Source organism: Dioscorea cayenensis, chromosome 7 (assembly GCF_009730915.1).
Source record: "Dioscorea cayenensis subsp. rotundata cultivar TDr96_F1 chromosome 7, TDr96_F1_v2_PseudoChromosome.rev07_lg8_w22 25.fasta, whole genome shotgun sequence".
Lineage (NCBI taxonomy): Eukaryota > Viridiplantae > Streptophyta > Magnoliopsida > Dioscoreales > Dioscoreaceae > Dioscorea > Dioscorea cayenensis.
The window spans coordinates 27,857,361-27,881,794 of record NC_052477.1 but is presented as its reverse complement, the minus strand read 5'-3'; the positions used below and the strand labels follow the sequence as shown (position 1 = coordinate 27,881,794).

Below are 24,434 nucleotides of genomic sequence, written 5' to 3'. Positions count from 1 at the left end.
AATGTGACTCCATATGAGGCCTGGTATAATCGAAAGCCCAAGGTGAGTCATCTCAAGGTTTTTGGGTGTATAGCTTATGCTTTAATTCCTTCAAACAAACTGCAAAAGTTAGACACAAAATCTGAAAGATGTGTGTTCATTGGATATTGCCTGAACTCTAAGGCATATCGGTTGTATAATCCTATTACATCTAAGGTTATTGTAAGTAGAGATGTAATATTTAATGAAGTTGCAGGTTGGGACTGGAGTTCCAATACAAAAACTGAGAATTCCCCACTGATTCTCTATGAAGACACAGCAACAGACACATGTTGCTCAGGTGAAGATGTTTGTTCAAGTCACAGTTCCTCTCCAACAATTCAAACCAGTGAAGTTGATACAGTTAATACTGAAGGAGAGGCAGGAGGAAACATTGATCATGATCAAGTTGGGGAATCACCTGTGAGAAAGGTAAGGTTGCTGAGTGACATTTACGAGAGCTGCACATTTGCTCTAAATGTCTGTGATCCAACTACATACGAAGAGGCAGTGAAGACTGAGGTTTGGAGAGAAGCAATGAAGGAGGAAATGGATGCAATTGAAAGAAATGGCACCTGGAAATTAACTGAGCTTCCTCACAACAAGAAGGTGGTACAATTGAAGTGGGTATACAAGACCAAGTACCTCTCAGATGGGAAAGTCCAAAGGCACAAGGCTCGCTTGGTTGCCAAGGGTTACACTCAACAAGCAGGGATTGATTTCCAAGAAATTTATGCTCCAGTGGCTAGGATGGAGACCGTGCGTCTTCTCCTTGCTGTGGCAGCTCAACAGAGATGGCCGGTTTATCAGTTTGATATCAAGTCAGCATTTCTGAACGGAGAAATACTTGAGGAAGTGTACGTCGAGCAGCCAATAGGTTATGAGAAGGAAGGAGAAGAAAACAAGGTGCTTAAGTTAAGGAAAGCACTGTATGGTCTGAAACAAGCCCCTAGAGCTTGGTATTCGAAAATTGATGGGTATCTTCAGAGTAGAGGATTCATTAGAAGTGCGAATGAACATACTCTATATAAAAGAAGTGATGAAGATGGCAATCTACTGTTAGTGAGCATCTATGTGGATGATATTATCTATTTGAGTTCATCTCAAGCAATGGTGGAGAGTTTTAAGAATGAAATGAAGGAGTGTTTTGAGATGACAGATCTGGGATTGTTAAATTACTTCCTAGGATTGGAAGTGAAACAAAAGCAAGGTGAAATCTCTATCTCACAAAGGAGGTATGCAGAAGAAACGTTGAAACTATTTCAGATGCAGCACTGCAATCCAGTTTGCATACCCATGAAAACCAGTGAGAAGCTCCAGTGCAGTGATGATTCAGGAAATGTAGATCCAAAGGTTTATAGAAGCTTGATTGGAAGGCTGTTGTATCTAACACACACTCGCCCCGACATCGCCTTCACTGTGAACTTACTCTCTCGGTTTGTTAGTAAACCCAGCAAGACTCATCTCGGGGCAGCAAAACATCTGCTAAGATACATAGCAGGGACAATTAATCTTGGAATAAAATACACCAAAGTTGAAGAGTGGAAGCTAAGGGGTTACAGTGATAGTGATTGGGGAGGCTCGATAGATGATAGACGCAGCACTTCGGGAATGATTTTTGATCTTGGTTCGAGAGCCATCTCATGGAGCTCCAAGAAGCAAGAGGTGACGACCGAGCACAACTCGAAAGCCGAGTATGTTCTTCTGCCGCTCGCAACTCGTCAAGGGATCCGCTAGGAAGAATGCTGGAGGACTGTGGAATGAAGAATGAGAAAGCTATTGAAATTTGGTGTGATAACAAGTCAGCCATTGAAATTGCAAAGAACCCGGCACATCATGGGAGAACGAAGCATATCGACATTCGTTTTCATTTTATTCGGGGTTAGTTGTCGATGGTTTAATTATCTTAAGTTATTGCAAAACCCGAGGATCGAAGGCCGATATATTCACAAAAACCTCTACCGTTGAAGAAGCATAATCATCCCGAGAATTCAAATTTGGAATTGAGGATGTTTCAAGCAAGGAAGGGTGTTGCAGTGTGCTTGAAACTGGGTCTGATATGTTTGACTGGTCAGCGAGTCAAGGGAAATGCTGTGAAGAAGAAAAGGAATGGTTGACTTGTCAACAAGCCAATGGGGTTGGCTTTTCTCCACTCAGCATTAATGCTTTCACCTCACATTAAAGTTGAAGAGGATTCTCCCGCCTCCACTGCAACCAATGGGCGTCCAGCTTTTTTGATTACCTTTATAGTACTAGGTTTTTATTAATGTTGTTTGCATTGGAACTAGTATGTTATGATGAGAAACTTTTTGAAAAACCTTTTAATAGATTTGCTCTGGCCCAATGAAATCTGTGGGCAAAGTATTCTCTGAAATACACTCCACCACAGTGAGAAAAATTCGTTTCAAACTGGTTACTGAAACTGTATCTTTTTGGGTACCAAACTTTGACAGGCCGATCCTGAACACTAGTAACCCCACTCACCCATATTTCCCAGGCACCTTCAGCCTTCTCACGTGCTCCGACTTCAGCAGCCGTTTTGGATCATCATTCATGGCAACGTGGTGGTTTCCCATGCAACGTGGGCACCTAATGTATGGTGCCGTCTATCCACTTCGGTGACTTCTCCAAATATCTCGACGACAATCGTCCCGGATCACGTGCAGAAGAGAGCAAATTAAGCGGCTGAAATCGGAGTTAAGCGAGTTGGAAAAGATGAACAATGATGCTTCCAAGCTTAATTACTCCCCTGAGAAAGAGACGGAGCATGAGTTTTGTAAAATGTGCCTTCAAGAATGTATTCAGAAACTTGAAAGAATGGTTGAGGCCAGTTTCTGTTGGTTTGACAATTGAGTCTGATAAGTTGTTACTGAGAATTTTCTTTTTCGTTTTTTATTTAATAATGATTTTGGAGGAGATGATTTTCCTTTTTTTTTAATTTATTTAGTGACAAGCACTAACACTCATGGGCATATGCTGGCTGGAAAAAAAATGTTGCAGGCATTTCACCCTCTTTAAAATTGGGAAGTAAAGATATTAGGCTTATATTTCTCCTAAAAGAAACCCGAAATATCAATAGACTAGGCACCCTTTTTTGAGTGACTTTGATATTATAATTAGTCTTACTTGCCAATCAAATGCTTCCTTCATCGATTTATTATAAGAGTTAACTATTCAAATTAATATTTTCACTATTTAAAAAAAATTATTGTTAATATACACTTATCATTAACTAAAAATATTAATTTTGAGTAGTGTTGCTCAAAATTTTGTATAGTATTAATTTTTTTTTTAAAAAAAAATCCCCTTAAGGTGGACCATAAACTGGATTAGATACTCTTAGTTTTTAAATCTTAAATTTAATATAAATTACCTTATTAATGCTTTAATGCTTGAACTATCATGATAAAAAAATTAAAAAAAAAAATAGTTGACATGGTCCGTGCCACACTATTATTTTCAGTGATACGTTCATGAAAGAATTTTTCAATTAAAACAATATTATTAGTGATATTAAGCACCTACAACTTTTTGAAAAAAACTAGATAAACCACAAACTTCACTAAAATAAAAGAAGAAATAACATCAGAACTGATTCAAATTCAAAATGATTTTCTTTTCATCAATTTTTCACAATCAATATCATTGTACAATCTTTTGAATAACTATTGATTCAATTAACTTAATAAATATAAACTTCACTAACACAAACAAGTATCATGCTGCCCAAAAAATTCTTGGTCCTTCCAAGATTGACGATCCTCTAGTGATACACTGATATAAGTTCAAAGCTCATCGTGCGGCAACGGTTGATTGGAGTTCATTTGTTCTAGTTTCTGCTGCAGTTCCTGTAATATTTACGATGATCCAAACTTTATAATTTGCTGGAGAAAATAGGCGCAACTTTGGCATCAGATAACAGAATAAAATACCTGTAGCTTTTCTTCTGAACATACTGCAGGTGTTGAAAGCATGGCTTTGTATCTATAATGAACAGCAGTATATGCAATATTATATAATCAAAAAATTCAACAAAACTACAATAAAAATTAAAAATCTTACTCGCATCGGCTTGGTTCATCTATATCAGTAAGCTCATTTTTCAATCCACACCGGAGCCTAACCTGAAGAAGTAAAGCCTGTGATGAAGATCTGTATTGCGTCGAGCAAAGGAAATGAAGAAGTTAATTTTCATCAGAAATCACCCATGCACCTTTAAGCTTCTATCAGGGCCATTCCAGCATTTTGCACCACTAGAAAATTGCATGATTCTGTACGAGTCTTCAAATTTATCCCAGTTCCTGCTCACAGAAACGAGATAGAGCACTGCTGTTTTATTTTTGAGTTCAGGAGAATGATTAATATCACATATGTTCCAATTTTCTAAAATGTGAAAACCCAAGACAACAGTCATAATACTAGAATCCACAATGCCCTCAGTCTGAAAAAGGCATTGCTATCATAAAATGAGAACATTGTATGACTATGCAACAAAAAACAGGTCAAATGTATGAATAAGATTTACTTGGTTACCACAGAAAGGAGGACAGCCAGGACAAGACCATGGTCGTTAGTTGGGTTACAATTACCTTATTGTAATGAGAAAAATAGCTCAAACGGTGAAAAAACGGTGAAACTTACCCCAATCGTGTGGTACTATGGCCTTCAACCTGGATGGCTTCCTTGAATGGACAAACCTTGTAAGTATACCTACAAAGAGAATTGTCAAACACACATGGATGAAACATTAGTATTATCTATACCAAGGATAACCTTAGAACATGAAAAAGTAACACCACACGTACTTGTTCCGCTTGCTCTCAAAGCAATGGTCATAGAATGAGTAAAATTCCTTCTCCTTCCCTAGTTAATGGATAACAGAATTCAGCAATCAAAGCATCTCTTAGAAAATATAAGCTCTTAAAAAATTTCTCATTTTTATCTTTACTTAGAAACCTCAAGCCATCTTAACCCAAGTGGAACTTTTTTCATAGAATGAGAAATTAACAGGTAGCAGCTGCTGATTGAGATGACTTGATCATATTGGAGGTGCAGCTAGCACCACTATATATAGAATTAAACTCCATAAATAAACAAATAATTTAAAATCTTACACTTGCAAAGTATGCATAATAATGAAAGAAAGAGGGATAAAACTCGAAAACAGCTTATCAATGTCAGACAATTTGGTGAGCTAACTTTCTCAAGTGCTCAATAGTCAATATATATTAGATATAATAACTATACATGAATAGAAGCAATCAAAAAATTTGACCAAGCATCCATCTCCCATATTCAAGTTGTCAAATGCAATGCTGCCCATTAAGAAAATAAATTTGTATGTACAGATGAAAGCAAAATTTATAGAAATCAGCAGAAAATATAAATTTTTATATGACTCATACACTATATCCTACTCACCAAAGTCATGCTTAAGCATATCAGTAAGACGAGCAATTCTTGATCGAAGTTTTGACAACTTTGAGCTCAAATCATCATACTCTTTCCGAACACGAGCACCCTCTGGAAGGAAAAATTATATAAGATGAGCAATCTCTTCGTTTGTCTTTAACAATTCACAATAGGAAAAACTACCTGATATTTCCACTGGAGTCTTGAAAAAGTTAAAAGCCTGTAAAACATTTTGAACGGTTTGCTGAAGCTTTTCCAGCCAAGATGATGTAGATGAGCTAGTCAAATCTGGATTCGTAGAACCATTAAAAACAAACTTCTCAAGACATAAACAGACAAAATATAATTTGAAGAAGGAAAAAGATTATTCCTATTGAACAACACCAAAAACAAACCTGAAACTTCGGCTTTCTCATCATTTTCAGGGTTAAAAGATCTACTAGTATCAACATCTTCAAATTCATCATCTGAGATATCATCATCATCCTCATCATCATCATCATCATCATCATACTTGCTATCTGCATCTGTTCCTGAAGTATAACTATCATCATCATCATCGCCTCGTACATTGCCACTGTTTGACATATCAAGATTATTATCATCACTATGCTCTTCTTTAATTGTAGTATCTCCATCCATCTTTTGTGCAGCATTTTCACCAGTCCATCGAGAAGCCACAAGACGACCCAACTCTTCCTTTGACAACTTCTCCATATCAACGTTTTCTTGCACCTGAAAGATTAGATCAAGTCAATAGATATCAATTCAATTCCAAGAAACTATTTAATTTGATTATTCATGCACATGGATGATTATACAACATATATAACTGTTACATAATACACGCAGTTATCATATAAATGCTAATATACAATCTTAAGTAGATGGATCAGTGTATCAGATATATAAATATGTGCTCATATATGCCCCTACATGGATTCCCAAGCTCCCAGTGCGGTTTTCTTATATTGCAAAGGGCAATAGCTGCACTAGTGTCTTAGTGAGTTATGTGTCCATTCTTACCAATTAAAAGCTTAAAAGAAATATGTGGTAGAACTGCTTACTTAATGTAAAGAAAAACCTCAGGTTACAAAAATAATTGAAATTTGCAAAAGGTCAAATGACTGGGGAAAACAACTCCATTTACCTGATCAGTTACATGTTCAGGGGATACTTCCTTAGCCTCACTCTCAGCACCAGCTTCAGCTTTAAGTGATGGGTCGTCTTGAGCGTCAAGAGGCTGACACGAGACTCAAAAAGGTCAAGAAAGCTAAAAGCATTGTCTATGACCAAACCAAAAAAAAAGCAAGCAAAAATCACACAATTATAAAGGACTTTTCAAAACTTGAAAAGCATTATTAGATGATACCACCCCAATTCTAGCATCATTATTATTTCCAGTTTTCACACGATATCATCATATTTTTCCTCCACATGTTTCAAACAAATTAAAATAAAATAGTACTTCCAAGAGATCAAAAAACAGAGCAAACTTCAAAAGAAATTTAAGAAGTTGAGCAAAATGTATAAGACAGACATGGGGACAGATACCAACAGTACAGCCATCTCAAGCAAGCCCTTTAATTTACTACAGCCAGATCAGAGCCATAAGGCCTGCTAGATATCTACCATATTTATTTTTTATTACAAGGTCTTTAAAAATCCCATTTCACTGTTCGTTTTGATTACACCCGATTTTTATGTTTCCTTTTACGAAAAAAAGGACATCTATAACTCCAAAACCATCAGACCAATGAGCATGAAAATTCCTACAGGAACGTTTTAGTCTGTTATTCCTTTATCATTGGAGTCCTCTAATTAATTGGTATTTAAAAAATAATATAATAGCATATTATATAAAATGAAACATGACTGAACTTTTAAACTTACAAGGACATAATGCAATAATAAAGGTCAGATTGCTTTTTGCGATTCAGCTATGTCTCCCAAATATGCTATCAAAACATCTTTAATTAGAACAAAAAAATTTACTCTTTTTAGCCATACAAACACAGATTCCAAGCAGCAATGTGCACTCCTGTACAAAAATCTAAAAGCATAAAACCATTTCAAGTTAGAAAGTGAAGCAAATGCGTGGGCATAAATTCTACAAGGAAAAAATCCAAATTGGTGTGCATAAGACTCATATAATTGAAATGTGATTGGCAAAGGCAATTGCCATTTCAATGAATAAAGTATCAATATGCTATGCAAATCAAACAAGATTATCCTTATATCTACTGATTGAATATACATCTCAAGCTTTGCAAGCAAAAATATTAACTGCAAACAAGAGTATACCATTCCTACCTGGTAAGTTGCAGGCAAGTCTACTGTACAAAAAAAATAAAGGAAAAAAGGACTTACCTTATCTGCAGAAGCTGAAAGTTCAGCATGAAGAGCCTCAGCATTACTGTGCAAAGTCTCTTCAGGAGCTATTTCTTGCACATTGACTTTCTCGCTTTCTTCGCTCATCCACTTTTTTTCCTCCTCTTTTCTTTTACGCTCTTCTTCCTCTGCCTTCTCTATCCGTTCTTTGTTTTCTACACAGCAAGTTTTGAAAATCAATAAAATAGGAAAACTATTCAGGTATTATGTTTCTCTGTCACGGTCAAAATAATAAAAATAGCTTGCTTATCTTGTTCACTTAATTTGCATTACCACTATTCCATTTTAACCAAGTTCTTTTTCATCAATTAAAAAAGCAGAGAAGTCTCACATAAAATCCACAAGTTCATGGTTCAAGTTTAGAAAGACTGTTGAAGGAGCATGGTGCAGATCTAGAGCCAGATATATAATTCAAGATATAATAGATTTTTTAACAACTAATTAACAAGGTCTAAGAAATAAATGGCTAAGAACAATCCAATGGCTCAAAACCTAATAACTTCAATAAAGTTGATCCAGCAAGTCTAAATCGCTGCTTAAGATCAGGTAGACAGAATGCAGAATTTGGACCTCTAACTCTCCTTTCCGTCAAGTTTCTTAAAAATATATGAATCATTTGAATACTAAAGAATGGTAAATGTTAAAAACATGCAGCAAAGAGCAGGGAATATTATATAATGATATCTATGTAAGAAAACAAAAAACCTGAATCACAACATCTGAATAGTCAATCAACAAGGTCACACCTTTAAGCTTCTGAACAAGCGCACTAAGTGATTCCTCTTCAGCTTTTAGTTTTGCCAAGTCCGCCTCATCTTTATCAAATGCTTGTTCTGCCTTGTTCACATCCCCCTTCCGTATCCGAACTCCCTCCTGATAAGTTGCTATCCTCTTCTTCAAATTTTCTCGAGCTGCTCTCCCAGCTTCCCAACAAGTATTAGGGCACTTCATGTGACTATGATATTCATCACTCCCATCACAGCAATCTGCATATAAGAACACGAATACAAGATATTAACTAGTATATTCCCAAATTATACTGCAGAAAGAAAGAGTTTCTCAAATGGTTAGCAAAAGATAAGTGAAGAACAGCAACTTAAGTCCATGAAATAAACATAATTTGATCTTTCTGGATGGATTCTATCTGGCCTTTGGCTCATTACATCAAAGAACTTGGCAACCTTCCATATTTCCAAGGATGACAGAATTCATCACCAAACTCACCAATGATAAGTCTCTGCTTTTTCACATACCAAACCTTCATTACAATTGATTCATTATTATTTCAGGAAAAACCAGGATTAATTATGCTTTGAGCATAACAGACAACACACAAGACTATCAACAGAAAAAAAAAAATTGATCTTACCGCAAATACCATCATTAACTCTGGAAGAGAAAATTGTAAGAGGGATATGACCTGCATTCCGACAATAAAACTTCCCTTCTGGACAGGCGGATGTTCCTGCGAATCCAAACAAGAAAAACTCACCAACAAAACCAAAAATTAAAAAAATTAAATAAATAAGAAAAAAAAGCATATCATAAAATTCCCAACAATAACAGAAATGTTTATCTGACCTGGTTCATCAGTTCCATCCAGGCAATCACAAAACTCATCGTTGAGCTGCTCTTTGGTGAATTTCTTCGATCCATCCTTGCATTGGATCACACTGGACTTATAGTAACCCTCATCTAATCAATCAAAACCAAAAATTTGCACAAAAATCCATCTCCAAACCAAATGGAGGAAAAAAAACAGAAATTTTCAAGCAAAATTGTACCTTGTGGAGCTATGCCCAGGGAATCCTTCGAAGGAACAACGGAAAATCCAGAAATCCAAAGAAGAGAAAACAATGCGATCGCGAGGGAGACTCGAAGATCGGCTCCCATGAATCCCATTTCCGAAGAAGAAGATCGGAAACCGGCGCTTATTTCCAGTAACGAAAATTAAGAAATAAATAAGAAAATAAGGACAAACTTGCAAATTTTTTGTATTTTTGGAATTTTTATATGCTACTCCCTTGTATGTTCAAAAAGTCTCCCCGAGTGTATTTATTTTTTTTTTTAATAAATATAAATAAATCAAGCATAATTGCGTGAAAAACATATATACACAATAAATTGAGGTCTAAGAAGACTAAGAAAACAGGATTGGGATATCCTAATTAACAAAATTCGGTTGAGGCTCGCTTCTTGGAAATCTAAATTACTATCCCTAGGGGGGAGACTCACACTGGTTAACTCAGTGCTTACTGCCATCCCCATCTACTGGATGTCGATATTTAAACTTCATTCCTGGGTTATTAAGGGTATCGATAAGATTCGCAGAGATTTTCTCTGGTCAGAACCGGACAATCATCAGAGCAAAAATCGGTGGTTTCCTGGACTAGACTGTGTCGTTCTAAAGAGCAAGGAGGTTGGGGAATTTTGAATTTACATACTTTTAACAATGCCCTTCTGGGAAAATGGTGGTGGAAGATTGCTTCTGAGACCCGTTGGTGTGTAAGGATATTCTCAGCGAAAATTACTATCGGAACTCCCCAATGTGGAACCTGTACCATAAACCTTGTAGAGCGATCCTTCTTACGGAATGGTATCTTTGCACTCCCTCCACCTTTTAGAAAAATTTAATCTCCATCACTCGGAATGGGGCTTCCACGCTCTTTTGGCTGGAGAATTGGGTGGATGAGCGTGCTCCTGCAGACATCTGGCCTCATTTGTTCCAACTTTCCACTCTTAGGGAGATCACGATTCGGGGATTATTTGAAGCGACAGTCGGTGTCTCCTTTGAGCAACTCCCTTGAGTGGAGCACTCTTATCCATTGCGCTTTTCTCTTCGGAGCATGATGAAAAACGTTGGTCCCTCACGGCCAATGGCAGTTTCTCAGTCAAATCTTTCTACAATTTTTTGAATGACGGCGGGTTGAGGTGTTCCAAGTCACCTATTATCTTGAAAAGCATATGCCCAAAAAAAATTAATCTGTTCAACTGGCTTGCCTGGGATTACAAGATCTTGACACTGGATAACTTAGCTTTGCGTAGATGCAATTTCCTTCATTCTGCTACTTGTGTGATGTGTCACGCGGCAATTGAAACGGCTGATCATCTCCTTCTCCATTTCTCCTTCGCCTCGCATATCTAGAATTTTTTTGGACAACTTTTTGGGATCTTTCTTTCCCCTAGATCCATCTCGGACCTTTGGGGAAACTGGAGAAGCAATCTGTCTAAAAATCTAATCCCGTTTTGGGATTTGCTTGTAAGAGCTATTAATTGGAATATCTAGCTTGAAAGAAATGCTCGTATCTTTAATTCCAATTGCCTTTCGACTGTTGCAATTATTTTAAAGATTATTTACATGATAATTTCATGGTTCGATGCAGCCCCTGAAGCTAAAAAGGCGAAACTTGAGGAACATGTGTCAAAGATAAAGAGGAGTCTGGATTTCCTGAGTTCCAAAGATGTGGTGCAAGATGCCCCGTCATCGAGACCTTCTTCCCCGGGCGAGATTTAGTCTTTTTTACTTGTATCCCTAAAGGAGCTTCCCTTCCTTTAGGTGTTTTCCCCTTCTTTCTCTCTAGCTTTCGTTGTGTCTGTTGTTTTCTCAACCACTTCTGGTGGTTTATTTTGTTTGAGCCTCTGCTCCTTTTGGTGTTTCTTTCTTAATGAACGTGGTTTATCCACTTTTTCAAAAAAAATAATAATAAATTGAGGTCTACAACACACTATAACCTCCAAGTGAAATTAAATTCAAACTCGTCTCTTCAGTGGGATGAATACCTTATACAAAAGACTCAGTAAACCAATGGTTTACTGTTAAATTTTTTTTATAAACCTCATAAGTTTCTTCTAATTATGTTTATGCCCTTCATAACACCAAGTAGAACAATATATCCCTAAATTTCAATTTGTCCACCTCACATCCGCTACTAAAGCGTATTATAATTAAATGATAAAAAAAGGTTTAATCCCCTAATTAGTCCCTCTAACAACATAAACATGCCCTTTTGGTCCCCCTATTCTAATTTGGCCCACAGAAGTCCCTCTATTTTTCAGTTTGGAAAATGTTGGTCCTGCCATTAACGGAGGTTGGTTTCTCCATCCAATATTGCCGACGTGGCATTTTTAAAAGATTAAAAATAATGCTAAACCGGTTTAAAATATCTAGAAATCGAGATAAAACTAACAAAATCTTAAGTTATTGGATCCGGGTCCAAAAATTAAACCCGGATCGAATTCTTTTCACTCCATCATCTACATTTTACTTTCCCTGTTCATCATCTTCCACTCTCCACTTCCCCTCTTCATCATCAACCCACATCAACAAGCGACACTATTTTTCGTTCACGGCCACAACTTCCTCTGCGAAGATCGGGAGGACATCAGCGTGCCGCGTCAACAACCCGGACATGCAAGATGAAAAAGATGAGAAGAAAAGAACAAAAATTAAAGATTCTTGTATAAAGTTTCGAGGCCACTAAGCATTGAGTCAGAACATGATCGGGACAAAATCATGTCATATTAACATTAATAAATCTTATTGATAACAATACCAACCACCAACACTAAAAAGTAAACATAATCTACGCACTTCATGATACAAAAAGAATTGAGTTGCTTAGCATCATCGAGCTTAATCATTATCATTAATCAAAGCAACCATTTCTACGCATCACCCAATATCTATAACATATATATATAAGTCCATACATATAAAAATAGATAAACTAAAGAAGCACCAAAAAGTCATATATATTATAGCCTAATAATTTTGCATAAATTTTTAAATTACAAAAATTTGATTGATTCATTCATTCATTTTTTTAATAAGCTGAATTGTGTTTAGGTTAATGTGTCCAAAAAAATTGAAGAAAAATGAAAAAGAACATCATTTTCTATTTAAACATACATTATGATACATAGCAAAGAAATTAGAGTAGAACATCATCAAGCTTTTTGATTCATTGAGTCATTCATTCAAGGTTTACACATAGCAAATAAAGCAAGTTACCATTGTTGCACAAAACAAAATCCCAACAAAAAATTACATTCAGTCATTGATCCTAGTAACAATTCAATGATTTTTTTTAGTGCTAACATCTGAAATACTATGTTGAGTTGATAATTCTGAAACACCAACTTCTGAAACACCAACTTCTGCAAGTCTTCTATTTCTCATCCTCTAATCAAGTCAAGGAAGAAGTATTACTGTTAGCATAAAAAAAAAAGTATACCTTTAAAATTAGTTTAATATGGTTTCAAACAATGGAAAAAATCTTACAAATAGTTCATTGCCAGTGACAAATGTACTAGAATCAGGAGCTTCCCTTCCAATGACAACTCCACCATTATGGGCACCCTACAATTTAAGAGAAATAAATTTCAGCATTAGTGACCTATAATAAAACAATTCAAGACCAAAACAATTAAATTAATTCATACTCTGAAAATTTGGAATGAACTTTGACTAGATGCAGGTGTTTTCCTTTTTCCTCTAGATGCGGCAACCTTGTCTTTATCTTTTGATTTTCCTGCATTTTGTATAAGTCGGTTTACCTCCACATCTGAAGTAATATTACCATGTTTTGTTGTTGAAGTTGGTTCATGATGGATAACATCATTATTAAACTGCATAATCACAATGAAGAAATTTAAGTTTTATACAAGCAATTTTTAACCTTACATGTAGTAAAAATTACTCACCAATGAAGTTCTTCTTGGACATGACTAAAGCTGTTATGCCCTTCCGTATGGCATATCTTGCACTTAAATGCTCTTCCTTCACTGGATAACTTTGTCTTCCTCTTGGTTTTGGGTTCCAAAGGCTCCCTTCTTCTTTTTGTTGTAGGGCACCCGCGATGCATCCTTCTTTGCTATGGGGAGGCAGACAAGGGGCCTTCTACACTTGTTGGCCAGAATGGTCTACCCCTCACTGGATTAACTACATAGCCATATGTCTTCAAATACATGTCCTTCTTGAGCCAATTAGAGACATAATTAAGTGGATCTGTTCCTACAAAAGCAATGGCTGCAAGAGAATGTTGGCAAGGAACTCCTGTTTTTTGCCATTTTCCACAAGAGCACACTTGATCTGCTAGGACAACAACAAACCCCTCCCTTTCATGTAGTATCACATTATCCCAGTACACCTCATAAGATGCACCCCCATTCCATTGGACTTGCCATTTAGCACTCCTTTCTTTTTCTTTTTCAATTTTTTTAACTATGCTAGGACCACAATCGCACCTCCATTTCTTGGTATACTCTCTTTTTATAGCTATCCTGGTCATTACATATTGCCTAATATCCTCTAGCATACTAATAACTGGTTTACTCCTAGATTCAAGAATGACACCATTAAATGCTTCACACATATTGTTATCAACTACCTCACATTTAACAATATCAGTAAAAAAGGCTTGACACCAACTTTGAAAGTGGCCATTTCTCCATCAATTCCTCTATAGCACTCTCTCCTCACGGAAGTTTACGCATCCGATCCAATTGTTTCCGCATCTCGGGTTGGCTAGTACACCTTGCAACATTCCAAAAATTTAATTTGGAGGTCCTTGCCATGGTGTCTTTTTCCCCATCTAGCATAAATGTGTTTTGCACACATTCTATGCTCAATCATTGGTAGAAGATCATTGACTGCATGTATTAATCCCTACAAAACAGAATTTGTAAATGTTGTGTCATTTAATATAAAAAAATGATAATTGAAGTGTTACGTGTATACCTTTTTGCATATCACTGACCAATGCCCATCCAAGCCCATCAATAATCCCAAGATCGAGACTTCAACAAATCAATAAAACCATGCCCATGTCTCACTTGTCTCCTTTTGCACGATTGCCCATGCAATTGGGTACATTTGGTTATTTGCATCCCTTCCTACAGCCACCAATAATTGTCCTTTCATCATACCTTTTAGGAAACACCCATCTAAACCTATGATCCTTCTACAACCTCTAGTGAATCCCTCTTTTGATAGCTGGCAAGCATATGTACATTCTTTTGGAAAAGCTGGTAATTCATTTTGGTGCTGCCTTTTAGACTCAACAATCACATTAGATCCAGGATTTGTTACATTCAACTCCATTGCATAATTATTTATCACACCAAAATCCTCCTTAAATTGTTGTTCAATTTTTCGAGCACTAGATCCTGGCATTTTACGCATACTTTATTGGTGATGAAGACTCCTAATTCTTTCCTGACTAATGCCCTCAGATGTCTAGGCCTAATAAAAGGCATGGCAGTGATGATCTCACCAAATCTTTTGCTAGCTAGCAGGAGCTGTTACCCTCCTGTTTTTTGTGGCTCCAAGTAAGCATGAGTGTTCTGATTCATAATGTTTGACAACAAACATTTTTTTACCACTGCACCAAGAACATAAGATCAACCATTTTGCACTTTGTAGCCGAACATGTGGCCCTAACCCTCTTTGAATCATTTTTTTGAGGTACTTGAACTCAAACCCTCTCGTTTGTTGAATGTTCAACCAGCTCATTTTTGAATTGCTTCAAATCCTTGAATCTTAAGTCTAGAAAGAAATCATCCAATTTCATGCTTGGGTTAAACACCCTCTCGCTGGATCTATGCCTTCTTGCGTCATCTCCTATAGAACCCTCACTTGTGTCTTCATAACTACCAGGATCTGAAGACTCTAAATAGTCACTTTCATAGCCATGCACCTTACCAATGTCTGCACCCTTTTTAACATTGTCTTGGTCATCTCCATTTTTTCCTGCAACCTGGTTTTCATCACCACAATCACCACTGTTTTCTCCAATTTCTTTCTGAATTGTCTTTTTGAACTCAACATACCTTTTCACCTTATCTCTAGCCTCCTGTATCTCCTCATCAGCATCTGAGTTGTATTCTATAAATGGGACATCAACTAATGTCTCATCATTATCTTTTTCCCCGACTCACCGTCATTGTCACTTTGAGAATGTCATGGTCAGCATCCAGATGAACAGTTTCAATTTCACCTATTCTATTGCAACCTTTGCTAGAATTACCTAGCAATGCTTCTGGCAGGGAATTTCCAATATTTGCATATGATGTCTCAACATATACATCTGTTGTCCCATGTTTTGCTAACATTTCTGATAAGCCAACAATTCCTACATCATCACTAATATTGTGCAGTGTTCCCCCATCATCCAAATAGAATAATTCCATAGGTTTTTTAATATCATATCCTAGGTCTTTGAGATCTCCCAATAAATCCCACTGACATACTTTATCAGGATCCACAGCAAACTCATCCAATTTCCCACCAATATAATTGACCTCTTCTTCCATTGACAAGGACCCTCCATGGTGATACCTTATAGTGCACTCATTAAATCCAACCATTCTATGCTGTAAAAAATAAAATTAAAAAATTAAAAAACCAAACAAACAAACAAACCAAAAAAAACAAACAAACAAAAACAAATAAAACTATACTCATCTTGTTTGTTTACTTTCTATAACACAACAAACAGACGTAAATATGGAAACAAAACAAAAAATGGATTATGTATAGCAGCATACTACAATGACTTGATCATGTGCATTTTCATCATAAAGACCAAATAATCAAATTCATAGCTTTCCAGCCTAGCTAAAACAACCTACATTCCATGCAGCACAACATTATTATTGAATAGAATCAACATAAAGACCAAAAAATTGGCAACTTGCCTGGCCAACTAAAAAGAATGATCCGGTTGATTTGTGTCTTTGGATGGAGCTCTTGGAGATAGTGGTTGTTGACGTGCACGGTTGGATGTCCTCCGATCTTCGCAGGGGAAGTTGTGGCCGTGAACGAAAAAATAGTGTCGATTGTTGACAGGGTTGATGATGAAGAGGGGAAGTGGAGAGTGGAAGATGATGAAGAGGGGAAGTGGAGAGTGGAAGATGATGAAAAGGGAAAGTAAAATGTAGATGATGGAGTGAAAAGAATTCGGATCCGGGTTTAATTTTGGACCCGGATCCAATAACTTAAGATTTTGTTAGTTTTATCTGATTTCTAGATATTTTAAACCGGTTTAGCATTATTTTAATCTTTAAAAATGCCACGTCGGCAATATTGGATGGAGAAACCAACCTCCGTTAATGGCAGGACCAACATTTTCCAAACTGAAAAATAGAGGGACTTCTGTGGGCCAAATTAGAATAGGGGGACCAAAAGGGCATGTTTATGTTGTTAGAGGGACTAATTAGGGGATTAAACCATAAAAAAAATACATACACCTTTGCTGAAGCTTTCTTTGGGCAACGTGCATGTGGAAGTACGGTCATGATTAGAAGATTTTTCAAGGGATACAAAGAAAAAAACCCCTTTTTTTCTTATTTTTCATTAAACCCTTGAATTATTTTATTAAATATAACCCAATTGAGTTGATTTATAACATTTTAAACAATGCCACTATATTTTGCCCAAAGAAGAACCAAGTTTTTGAAAAATGTGGCAACTTTAGGGCCTTTTGGCATAGGAAAAATAACAATTTTCTATAAAAAGTTAAATATATGAAACATTTCATGTGTTTGATTAAAAAATAAACTATGCAAAGCAGTGATCAACTTACAATTACTTTTCTTTTAATTAGGGAAAAAGATTCACAAGAGGAAGGGGTATGACAAATTATATGATGGGCTATGAAAATATGCATGTAAAATTTCAATGCTACTCTTTTGTTAAATAAAAATTATTTTTTCTTTTTTTTTTTGGAGAATAAGAGCTACATTGTAGTAAATTTATTAAAGAAAAACTAACAAGAAAGTTACATAAGAGAGAAAGAAAAAGAAACATAAAGAAAAGAAAGAAAGATTAGAGAAATAGAGCTAATTGAAATGGTAATTCATAGACTTAACAACATCTATCAACCATCTCGGAAAGTTGCGACCTTGGTGGTGGTATAATGAGATATTATGACGCGATCTCCCATGGATGGTAAGTTTGTCAGCAAGAATGTTCCAAACATGCGGGATGACTTCTATAGTAAAGTTGCTCAGCTCGTGCTCATGCATAAATCAATGAAAACAACTACAATAGAAAGGTTTCATGCTTTAGCTACCAGGAACCCCAAGCACATTGCCATCAACTCAACTTCCACACTCGAGTTGGCATTAATCACATAAAAACCACCACCACCTGAGCAAGAGAATCACATAAAAATTCTTCTCTTTTTATTTTTTATTTTTTTTATTTTTTTTATTTTTTTGGGAAGAAAGGAGCCCTAATTTATTAAAAACTTAAGAAAAACAACAACAAATTAAGCTACAAAGGAGGAACAAGAAAGAACAAAGAAGAACAAGAACTAGAAAAAGAAACCACAATTAGAAAAGCATTTCATAATCCATAGAGGAAGATCACGACCAAGATGAAACAAGGCAATGGTGTGATTACTGCTACCATGAATCGCCAACTTAATTGCTGGAATGTACCTATCGCCCGAGATGAGGTGAATACGGGGAGAACCAACCGAGTTAAGCAAGTTTCTAATGATATTAAACCAGTCAATAAGACGTCAGTCATCCGAAATGCGCATAGAATAAATCTGCTAATACAACTCTCGAATACTGATAAACAAATGATGGATTCTAAGACGATTATTGAGAGCTATATGGAGAGATGATTGTAAATCCTTGAATTCAGCAACCATCCAAGAGTCAGCAAAAGAATAGCCACAACCTACAAAGGAAATGCGATTATGAGATTCAGAGATGAAGACCCGTTTCCACTTACCTGAGTAGCAAGATTCCAACTTAAGGAGGAGAAGAGGAATGACCCATCATGATTGGAAAAGTTATTAAGGATAAGGCGCCTGCCAAATTGAGGAGAGTTTGCAAAGGAAAATTCCACAGCATGAGCCAACGTTTTGCAAACTACAATGGAAAATTTTGGGGTAATATGCCTGAAAATAACATCACATCTTACCTTATAAATAAACCAAATAGCCGTTGCTATAATAGATTTGAAATACATAAAATAGAAGCTGCTAGTGAGCCTGGATCCAGAGGTAAGACCATCACTAAAAGTAAAACATTTACCAGTCTTTATACTGAGCAACCTCCAAACTAGTTGAGGCTTGGGACACTCAGCCTTTAGGTGCTCAGCAGGTTCAAAAGTGAGGCCATAAAGGACACAAAAATTTTGGGGGCCCAGATTGATGCTATATAGATAATCATAAAAGGTAATTCTACCCCGAAGCATGAGCCAAAGGAAGTGCTTAACCCTAGCGTTAACAACGAACTCCTCCATCACATCACTTCTTCTTTTTCAAAACAATACCACAAGAGAATCTCTATTAGTAGCTCTATAATTTTTTGTATTTCATTTTAAGGATCATTTTGTGTTGCCTTTAATGTTGTTTGATTTGATAATAGATTTTGATTCAAAACTCATTTAGAAAAATCATACACAATACCTCTTATTTAGATGAGATCTATCTGCAAAAAGACTCTTAGACTTTATACGGGAAGCATCTCTCATTGGATCATAAGTTCAGATGAGCATATTTCTCATAATAGAAAAGCATGAGTTAAATATTTACTTTTGCTAGGTATATGTCACGCCCGACCCCTCGGGCCCATGGAACGCGACAATCTTGAGGAGGGACACCCCATCACTCAACCCTTAGGACGCCACAAGGCTAACCAACAACCTAGAAACAACAATATCTGACACATATACAAGATATAGGAATACAATGATACACAGCAGAAGTAGTAACAACAACAATAACCACAATAATAAGTAGGAATAGAGAGGTTCATGAATGCATAGGGAAGCAACACTGCCAACAGCAACAAAGGTGATACACCAAAAGTTTACAAGTTGCTTAAATACAAGCCATACAACAAAGTTGTCTACACACTAGTGGATCCAAGACTCAAAACCATGTTCATGACAAAAATAAACATACATGAACTGAAAAGGGAAAAACAGAAAATAGATAGTAGTAAATACTTGGCACGCTGCCACACACCCGCACCTACTACCTACAACAACCTGGGAAGAGGAAAGAGGGGTGAGCAACTAACGTTACTCAATGAGGGGAGGTTAGCACAACTCTAACAAAAATATACCAAAATAATAACATAAATCACCAAAATGATACTTTATTAATAAGATAATGTAGGTTAGAACATGAATACATATAATAGCAAAATTTAACACAAAATAACAAAAAGATAGATTAAAAAGGCATTCTATCTCATTCGGGTTTTACAACTTCAAAAACCACAAAAATACTAAAGATAAGGTTTCAAATTAGGAAAACAAGTTAAACATGAAGCCAATCTTCCACCATAATACATACAAATCAAAATAGTTCCAAATATAAGTATAACAAACTAAATAACACGAGTTTCAAAAATAAGTAATTATAATAGTAGTGCCAAATTGAATTTATGGGAGACTGCCCTCCTAAGAGCGGCAGTTGGGCTTCGCTCGCTCATCATAAATTCGAGATGACACTACAAAGAAACACAATAAAATAAATCTCAAACTCAAAAGCAAGAGCAGAGGGGGGCATCGGCCTGATAACCGGTCCCGCCTGGTTCGAGTCAGGTAACAGCATACCCGTAACCGGCCCGCCCTACAATGCCGACCCGCCGTGGCGGGTTACGTGTCAACATAAGCTAACCCGGGCCCGATCAGAGATTCCTCACAAACCGGCGGGCAATTCAAAGCCCGCCGGTTTGTTTTAAATTTTATTATAAAATCTAATTATATTAAAAACGGTTATATTAAAATCAATGCCATGGGTTAGAATCGAAATAGAGCCTCATTAAGATGCAAACAAGTATCTTATCCACTGCCCTACATTTTAGGTATAAAATATTATAAACAAAAATTATAAAAGGAAGATCACAAATTAAGTTTTTTTTAATTCATTTTTTAAAATAAAAATAATGTTTAATAAATTTAAAAAATTTCGAGACAACTCAAAATAATTCAAAATAAGTAACGAAGTATGAATTGAGTGATTGTATTTAATTCATTTCCTTATTGAATTAAGTTGTCAAGGTATCTTCTTGAATATAATAAAAATTAAAATTTACGTAGTTCTCTTACTTTGATTCATAGTTGCCACTCACTGACTATTTATCATTATTGAGGTATGTCTCTATTTTGGCTAAACTATCAAACTTTATAAGCTGATACTATTGTACTGAACATATTGTTAGTGCAAAAAGAAAAAAAAAATCCAATAACTTCAACGTTTACCATCTTTGCTTTTTTGTTATTAAAAAACATATTTAGAATCATCAATTAAATTTATAATTTAATGTATAGTTGTGACAATTGGGAACTTGTTATGGTAATTATGTTTCCACTAGCATTTAATATTTGTAACAATTAATACATACAAAAATATTTTTTTTAACTACTAAAAAAAAAAAGTGACATGAGTTTTTTTATTGCTTTGCCACCATTCAAATAGGTTTATTAACTTTATTTAATATCCACGTTGATGTTATCAATAAATTGGAAGTTGACATTTAATTATTATCTATCTATCTATCTATATCTATTCCCAATAATACACAGAGCTGATGTAGCCCAAGTGGATTAGTTCTATTTTTGGTAAAGAGGAGGTCATGGGGGCGGGTTGACCCGCCAGGTCACGGGTTGGGAAATATCCAACCCGTAACCGGGCCAGCTATAGTGCGGGCCGATTACGGGTTACAACCCGGCCCGCCGGGTCACTTGAACGGCGGGTTTTCATGGGCCGGGCCGGGCCAAAAATCGGCCCATGCCCCCCTCTAAGCAAAAGAATAACTACTCAAAAGAATACTCATATCCCAACACACACACACACACACACACACACACACAGAGTATGAAATGATCTAGAAACCTCTCTAAACCTTCACCGTGGCCGCGGTTAGGTTCAAAGTTGTCAAGGTACTCATGTCCTTGATGTTGATATATCTGTTCACCGTATGGTCCCTCGAGCTCCCTGATGAAATCCAATCAGGGCTCTACACTACCATTTGAACTGGACCAAAGAAGGATCAGTCGGTCTACAATGCCACCTCTACAAGGCTGGCCGCAGAGACCGCCTACTGTAGTAGGATGCCACCATACAATCTAAACAAAGCAAGCATAACTCCATATGGAGTACAATAGCCAACATAACCATCAATCAACAATACTTCAGCCATTTCCACAAGAAAATGATAAAAGCTCAAGCAATACTCAAGCTTTTAACAAAAATCTATTTACAAACTCCAACACCCACCAACAACATTGAAATCCTCTCATTTGAACACAAATTTTGCATAAAAGGAGCATCAAACCATAAAATCATTCCAAAAGCAATAAACATCTCAAAATCAATCATGAAACCAACAAAATCTCATTAAGCGAGATAGAGTATATATATAAGCATATAAATATAGGTAATCTTCCAATAGGGTCATGCTTAATAATCCCACTCACTAAATTGACAATTTCCCTTCCTTGCAAGCTAATCCTCGGCTAATCCTTTGCCACGAACCAACGCTTCTTCTCCTTGCCAAAGCACAACAAAACACCAATAAATGTTAGCACAAAAGCCAAGCAAAAAAACCCTAGAATCATCTACCAAGCAAACCCTAATCAACTCTAGGGTTTGTTCAAACTAAACCTCAAGCTACTGATGAAGTTCTAAAGGTTTAGACTTCACTCTAATCCAAAGAAATCAAGAAAACAAGGAGAATTCACCTATGCTATAGTAACCTTAACCTAAAAGATGAAGGATCTCACTTAATCTTCCACAAAACCAAGGGAAATACAACCAATCAAGACTCTAAACTCAAGAACAACCACTCATCAAGAATTCCCACCAAACAAACTCAAAGAAACACCACAAGAGAGAAGGGAAGAAGAAGGAGAAGAACCATACCTCCAAGCTTCTCCAAACTCAAGGACGAACCTTAACAAGAGAGGAGGAATAAGATCTTCAAGCTTCTAACTCCAAACAAAGGCAAGAAAAGAGAAGATTAAAGAGAGGAGAAGGAGATCTAAAGAGGAGAAAAGAAGGGGAGAAAGAAGGATGACGAAAAGAAAGGGAAAAGAGGGGCTTTTAAAGCCCTAAAAGACCCTAGAAACCCTAAGGTTCGGGGCTCCATGCAGGCTGCCATGCGGCCACATGGCTACCCGCATAGCCCCCCTCAAGCCTCCTTGTACGTAACCTTGGTGCTTGCAAGGCCCGGCCTTGCTTAAACCATTTTTTAAAAGCTTTCCTCCACTTTTTATCCTTCCTAAAGACCTCAACTAAGGTCCTAACACAAGAGGCCACTCCAAGAAAATTAAGCGCACAAGATACTCGCAAGAAGACGAGTTGAAACAAGACAAGGAAGTAGGGAAAGGGTCGAAATACCGCAAAATATAAGTAATTTTTTAATTTGTTTATATCTAAACCATTAATTAATATGAAAATTAAAAAATAATTGAAATAATTTTTTTTAATATGACCCAATGAGGCACCATCAACATCAAATATATTCAAGCATTCACAATTCTTTTTTAATTATTATTATGTTTTGTAGTAATAGCATGTTATTTTTGTGGATGTGAAAATTAAAATAATTTATGTTCATTGGATTTCTCGGGTTCTTATATTTTTTTTTATACTGTTAAATCATTGTAAATGTTTGAATATCATGTAATTAGTCTTTTGTTTCTAATTTTTTTTAAAAAAAAATAATCTTGATAATTGAAGTTATGTAATTGGTGAGAGTATAATATTAGATTTTTATTTAAAATCATAGATGTCACAATTTAACTATTCAAAGAGAGATTACATGTCAATAACTCAAAACATGCTAAACACAAGGGCTATATACACGCTTCTAATCCTAAATCTAGAGCCTACCTCGTCCTATTAAACCATTATCATCTTGGAACTCATATTGATTGGAACCTGTGTATAATCTTGCCATAAAATTGGCCAAAAATAAAATATGTAATATTTAAACTGCCTAACTTAAAAAAATACAAGAAATTTGAAGTGCAAATAAGTACAACATCTAATATTATAGTGACAGGTTTAAATGCAATTCATTCCACACCAAATTTATAAATATATATATATATATATATATATATATATATATATATATATATATATATATATATATATATATATATCACAAAATTTATAATTCTCAAACCAAAATAAAACCAATAACACAAAGCCAACATATCTATCATTTGCAAAATTGATTTAAAGTATAAATAAATATAGATTAATTCTCAAACTCAATAATACACAGAAAATTCAATTAATATTGAAACTTACTAAATTAAAGGCTTCAATATAAAGTTGTAATTAAATGATTATATACATAATAGATATGAGAAAACAAGTATTAATAAAGATGCAAACATATTTTACAAACATATAATTAAATGATTAATTAGTGTGCTTCTCCTAAGCATAGTCTATCCCTTGAACTCCTCTATTTATCAACATGACAATATTTGATTTCATCAACTTAGCAGTGACTAACATGACAATTTATTGTCTACTTGTTTTGATTAATAACTTTAATAATATAGAGTATATTTGTTATAAATATTTTTGTTAGTACAACCGCACTATTTTTGGCATGATTTAACA

General features: G+C 35.8%; 1 protein-coding gene and 1 long non-coding RNA gene across 2 annotated transcripts; both read right to left on the bottom strand.

Annotated features, from left to right (window-relative positions):
- Positions 1-3,647: 3,647 nt before the first annotated feature.
- LOC120264541 (glucosidase 2 subunit beta-like) lies at positions 3,648-9,786 on the bottom strand. The gene is made up of 15 exons (XM_039272360.1): positions 9,606-9,786; positions 9,403-9,516; positions 9,191-9,286; positions 8,568-8,807; positions 7,801-7,976; positions 6,581-6,673; positions 5,826-6,165; positions 5,614-5,718; positions 5,440-5,541; positions 4,824-4,881; positions 4,660-4,728; positions 4,232-4,319; positions 4,081-4,142; positions 3,951-4,002; positions 3,648-3,866 (listed from the first exon to the last, which is right to left on the bottom strand). The coding sequence occupies exons 1-15, from the start codon at positions 9,721-9,723 to the stop codon at positions 3,804-3,806; spliced, it is 1,776 nt and encodes a 591-aa protein (XP_039128294.1). The 5' UTR covers positions 9,724-9,786; the 3' UTR covers positions 3,648-3,803.
- A 3,073-nt stretch (positions 9,787-12,859) lies between these two features.
- On the bottom strand, positions 12,860-13,290 carry LOC120264628. The gene is made up of 3 exons (XR_005537500.1): positions 13,264-13,290; positions 13,103-13,180; positions 12,860-13,003 (listed from the first exon to the last, which is right to left on the bottom strand). It is a non-coding gene; the product is annotated as an uncharacterized LOC120264628 (long non-coding RNA).
- Between the last annotated feature and the right edge of the window lie 11,144 nt (positions 13,291-24,434).

Coding starts and splice junctions, on each gene's coding strand:
- LOC120264541 (XM_039272360.1), bottom strand. CDS start 9,723: ATGGGATTCATGGGAGCCGATCTTCGAGTCTCCCTCGCGATCGCATTG. Junction 7,977..8,567: donor GCTTGTTCAGAAGCTTAAAG/GTGTGACCTTGT, acceptor CTTGCTGTGTAG/AAAACAAAGAACGGATAGAG. Junction 4,320..4,659: donor CATAGTACCACACGATTGGG/GTAAGTTTCACC, acceptor TTCTGTGAGCAG/GAACTGGGATAAATTTGAAG.